Below are 6000 nucleotides of genomic sequence, written 5' to 3' on the forward strand. Positions count from 1 at the left end.
GAAACAGCCACATACACAACAACAGCTCCACCTGCTGTCATCAAGACGCACCTGCAGCAGGTAGAAACACAGGATTGTGGGTAATTCTCAGAGCTGCTGAGGGACAATATAATGTGAGCTGTAACAAATCTTCATCTGAAACGTAACTAAAGCTGTCAAATAAATGTAGTGGAGTAGAAAGTACAATATTTCCCTCTGAGATGTAGAAAGTAGCATCACATGGAAATACTCAAGTAAAGTACAAGTACCTCAAACTGAAGAGGCCAAATGCTTCATGGGAAATGTAAATAATGTAACTCACAGCACAGTCACTGCTGAGTTTAAAGGAACCTAGACATGATTATACTATATACCATCCTATTATAATTATACTATATATACCATCCTATTATAATTATACTATATATACCATCCTATTATAATTATACTATATATACATCCTATTATACTGTTATACTATATATACCATCCTATTATACTGTTATATACTATATATACCATCCTATTATACTGTTATATACTATATATACCATCCTATTATAATTATACTATATATACCATCCTATTATAATTATACTATATATACCATCCTATTATACTGTTATACTATATATACCATCCTATTATACTGTTATACTATATATACCATCCTATTATACTGTTATACTATATATACCATCCTATTATACTGTTATACTATATATACCATCCTATTATAATTATACTATATATACCATCCTATTATAATTATACTATATATACCATCCTATTATAATTATACTATATATACCATCCTATTATACTGTTATTACTATATATACCATCCTATTATACTGTTATACTATATATACCATCCTATTATACTGTTATACTATATATACCATCCTATTATACTGTTATACTATATATACCATCCTATTATACTGTTATACTATATATACCATCCTATTATAATTATACTATATATACCATCCTATTATACTGTTATTACTATATATACCATCCTATTATAATTATACTATATATACCATCCTATTATAATTATACTATATATACCATCCTATTATAATTATACTATATATACCATCCTATTATACTGTTATTACTATATATACCATCCTATTATAATTATACTATATATACCATCCTATTATAATTATACTATATATACCATCCTATTATACTGTTATACTATATATACCATCCTATTATAATTATACTATATATACCATCCAATTATAATTATACTATATATACCATCCTATTATACTGTTATTACTATATATACCATCCTATTATAATTATACTATATATACCATCCTATTATACTGTTATTACTATATATACCATCCTATTATAATTATACTATATATACCATCCCATTATACTGTTATACTATATATACCATCCTATTATACTGTTATAATATATATACCATCCTATTATACTGTTATACTATATATACCATCCTATTATACTGTTATAATATATATACCATCCTATTATACTGTTATAATATATATATCATTTCTAGTGAAGACTGGGTGGAGGTTTATCTCCAGACAGTTGGTTGCCTCTCTTTTCAGTACCTTTGATTTTTAAGGACAGTGGTTCTCAAGGTAGGGTCCAGGGACCCCCAGGGGTCCTTGAGGGGGTTTCAGGGGTCTCCAAGCAAAAAGGGGAATAATTTATTTTCATCCATAAGTAACACAATGACCGAACATACGACTATATTAGTCATGGGTTTCATACACTTCCTGTGAGAAAACTTCTAGAGGAAAACATCTTATCAGATGAGGGTCTGTGGTCTAATCTGTGTCAGTTTAGGGCCCATCATGTGGGAGAGTTTGAGAACTACTGTTTAAAGATGTGATCATATAGGAAGAGTCCTAACAACGTATAAATGTGGCTTAATTTAAGGTATTTACACGGAGGTTCATGAAAAGATAATCTTGTCTATAGATCAGCACCGTTTCAGACATCAGATACTATTAGAACTACTGTGAATAACAGTTTGTATGTGTTGTTAAGCTTAATGTGACAGACACAGACAACACTATTAAAACTACTGAAAAGGGTCAATGCTGACTTAACTAAACATAAACTAAAGTTAAACTAGAAGAACCTGCAGATTCAACCAAGTGAAATGTAAACGAGCCTGTAATCATACAACAAACACTAGAAATCATAAATAAATCAAATACATGTAGGAATTATTCTATATGACTGAAGTATAGAGGGAGTATTTTTACTGTTTAGAAACCATCTGAATATGTCACATAACAAACTTAAAGTAACGTCAGACTGTTTCTGCTGCTGAAGCAAAGAGTGTAAAAGTAGTTAATGACTGATGATTTATAATCATGGAGCCAATTAACAGTGAGGATTATTGATCTCTGGCGTTTATCTGCAGTTGTCTGATGTTATTCTGACTGCAGCCATGAATCAGAGAGTAAAATCACTATTAAACTATTAAAATATGTGTTTAGTGTCGTAAACAATCTCCGTTTGTTAGAAGCTCTGATTTAAAACCAGAAACACAGAACAATAAAATGTTTCTGCTGATCTATAAAAATATATATTGATCTTTTTTACTTGTCACTTTATTATAAACTCAGGACTTTTGTCCATGTCGGGATCCTGTAGGAATGATGACGCTTTATTTCCAGTGATGTGATTGGTCAGTAGGCGGAGTGCTGCTCCGGAGCAGGTTAACTGTTCAGCATCAGTTACCATGGTGATGAACCTCTGAAGTCCATCACAATAAGAGATCCATCCCTCCTCCTCCTCCTCCTCCTCCTATTTATTATTTCCGGATGCGTCCAAATCTAAGTCAGACATCCAGCAGTTCTGCAAACTAAAGGAAGACAAACACTGAAGCAGTGATCTGTAGTGAAGCTGCTGTTTGGTGTCCAAATACTTTTATAAAGTGTGTGTGCTATTATTTGTTAAAATAAATGCCATTTGCTTTGACATTTTGTAATGTAATGCAATGAAATTCATACATTTTGAAGTGTCCAGATAGTTTTTAGTGCAGTGTTTGTAAAAGCTGCTCTGTTTCCTCTCTTCACTCATACAACTGACGTCCATGTACGGATGGATTTGAGAAGTTGTCATTTGGAGTAAAGAAGGAGAAGAAGAAGTGAAATCCTGCTACTATAGTTTGTTTACGTAGCCTCCGGAGCCGGAGGAAGCTTCCTGAAGCTGACCAATCAGAACAGAGCGGGCTCATCAGGAGGCGGGGCCTTAAAGAGACAGGAGCTAAAACGACCTGTTTCAGACAGAGGCTGAACTGAGGGGCTGCATAAAGGACCAGTAGAAGATCAATAAGGAGTTTTTAACTGGAAATCATGCAAAGATATTCCAGTAGAGCCCCAGAATATAAATATAGAGCTGGAAATATGCAGAATATCTGTCCTTTAATGACTCTACCCAGTCTCTCCATATCATTCTCACTTTACCACCAAGTCAGATAAATCAGCAGAGTGTAAAATGAGTGGAAACACTGTAGTGGACAGTTAGCGTCCTGCTGATGGTCCAGCTGGTGAATGGGGTGGTTGGAGATTTCTTAGCTTATTACGAGGCTTATTCGCTGTAAGGGGATTAGAAGCACAGAACAGCAGGTTAACAGGAGCCTCAAAACTCTTCTTCTCTGCCTCCCTATTCGCTCCGTGACTCTGTAACTGTGGCAGGACTCACGCTGCCGAGGACGAGGGGAGGCTGGAGGGAAGACAGACCCGCAGCGGCTGTTAGATGATTGACAGCTTTAAGTCAACAAGGTAAGATTCTCTACAGCATCTTCAGTAGAGCGTCAGCTGGTTGAATCATGTCTCTGAGGTGGCAGCTACTGCACTCATCTCAACTCTCATCTTTACTTTCATTTTGTTCCAGTACAGAGTGTCAGTCAAGGTTAGTGTGTTCTTTATTTCACATAACAAATGAGTTGAGCTGCCTTTTTTCCTCAATGTTCCACCTATTTTAAGGATGTCTTATACTCACTCTGAGTTTTTGGTGGTAAAATGCAAAGAGTGTCACATGAGAGCAGGGTTATGACTGTAATCAAAAGGGCTGAAGAACAGGAACCTTTGTATTGTGGGTAGATTATTTTCAGGTAATGTATTACTATTTATAAATCTGATTGACGCTCTATAAAAAAACTGGATAAGATTTCCTGTTTACATTTGTAACACAGGAACTCTCGGCTCTGTTATTGGTTTTCTGTGGTTTCGTTGATTTAGCTTTAGTTTCACTGTTGGAGTTATTGATGAGAATGATTTGTGTGTCACCTGTTCAAAGATGGGTTAGTTTAAAGATGCTCTGCTGTAAATAGTGTTTATGAGCTGTATGAAGCTGTTCAGTCAACAGGGGGAGAGTGGTATCTGAGCATGCTCAGAAAAAATATATCCAGAGAATCTTTCATTTTGAATGTTTTGACATGAATAATTTGTACTGAACAGATTATGAGCCCTTTCACTCTGCTGTGGTTGAGTTTGGAGAGTAAAAGGCTCCATTCTCACACAGCCAGTTTTATTTTTTTACATTCAGTATCAGCACAAGTTTAGGTAAACCTTGACCCTCTTCCTTCCCTGCAGCGGTCACATCCTGGTTGTGCGTCGGAGTTGTGGACAGCAGTCAAGAATACCTAAAATACCTCGCTAAGCTGCTTATGACGCTCTGCAGAGAGCAGCCTCTGGCCTTGTCCTTCCTCTTTCCTCCTGCTTTCCTATGAAGAGAGGCCCTCCCTGACCTCTGACCTCTCAGACCCCTGTGGACTGGATGTGAAGGCTATGACTTGAGGTGACAACAGACTGTATAAGTAACTGATGATGCCCAACACTGTTTTTATGATAGGATTTTAAGTTGAGTTTGATTTTAAGTCAGGAGCATCCACATATGGGCAGCAGGGTGGAAGCGATGAGAAGCAAGTGGAACCTGATTGGAGGAGACTGTCTGGAAGAGATCAATCACTCAAAACAGTCCCCTCTATAAAGCAGACCACAAACCCCACCGATGTTCTTGTGCCTCCATCTTTACAAATTAATGTTTGTCAGAACATTGTTCAAACTCACAGACATTTTTCTTATTAATACGATAATTGTAAATATATCCACAAACAGGCACAGTATTAATTAATCAAATAATAAAATTAGCTGCTGGGATCATGCCGTGTTGCACTGCACCTTAAGGTGCTGCAGTCTGTGAGCATGTCGGCTGGCGCTTGGACGTGACACACATAAACCCAGAGGACGGACATGGCAGTCGGTAAGGTGACCTTCACCAAAGGGGAGAGAGAGAAGCTGGCTGAGGTCCTCTGCCTGCTCAACTGGATCTCTGTGGTGACGGGCACCACCCTCTTTGGCCTGGGCTTATTCCTCAAAGTAGAGATTCAGAAATGGCAAGAGGTGATGTCAGAGCAGGGGGTGTTGTATGTGCCACATATGCTGATCGCCACAGGCCTGGCAGCCTGCTGCATCAACTTCCTGGGCGGGAAGATCTGCCTGGACTGCGCCGACACCAACAAATTCCTGCGCTGGAAGTTGGTGATGATGCCGTACGTCATCTGCACCTTCTTCTTCACCTCCTGCGTCCTGGCGGGGGCGCTCATGTGCTACAGCATTCGCAGCCAGCTGGAGGAGTCGCTGTTCCTGGGCCTGCGGAGCGCCATGCGCTACTACAAAGACACAGACACACCTGGCCGCTGCTACCTGAAGAGGACTCTGGACCTGCTGCAAATCCAGTTCCAGTGCTGTGGGAACACCGGGTACCGGGACTGGTTCCAGGTCCAGTGGATCAGCAACCGATACCTGGACATGACCAGCAGCACTGTGGTGGAGTAAGTGAAGCTGGTGGTTCCAGTGAATCCAGCTGGTCTCCAGAAGATTCTGTCTTCGTCTAGTTCAGTGTTACTGAAGCTTTAATTGGCAGTTCGCATCACAGCTAATAATTATGATGATGGAGCCAGCACACATAATTCACAAGCACTAGGGATTAGGAGTTTAG

General features: G+C 38.4%; 1 protein-coding gene across 1 annotated transcript in view; it reads left to right on the plus strand.

The window, feature by feature from the left end:
- The first annotated feature begins 5063 nt into the window (after window positions 1–5063).
- The window catches only part of LOC121882536 (photoreceptor outer segment membrane glycoprotein 2-like), an 11913-nt gene continuing 10976 nt past the window's right edge, over window positions 5064–6000 (plus strand). The window contains exon 1 of the mRNA XM_042390864.1: window positions 5064–5833. Within this exon, the coding sequence (XP_042246798.1) occupies window positions 5253–5833 (581 nt within the window). The 5' untranslated portion in view covers window positions 5064–5252. The remainder of the gene's footprint in view (window positions 5834–6000) is intronic.

The sequence above is a fragment of the Thunnus maccoyii genome, chromosome 17 (genome assembly GCF_910596095.1).
Source record: "Thunnus maccoyii chromosome 17, fThuMac1.1, whole genome shotgun sequence".
Lineage (NCBI taxonomy): Eukaryota > Metazoa > Chordata > Actinopteri > Scombriformes > Scombridae > Thunnus > Thunnus maccoyii.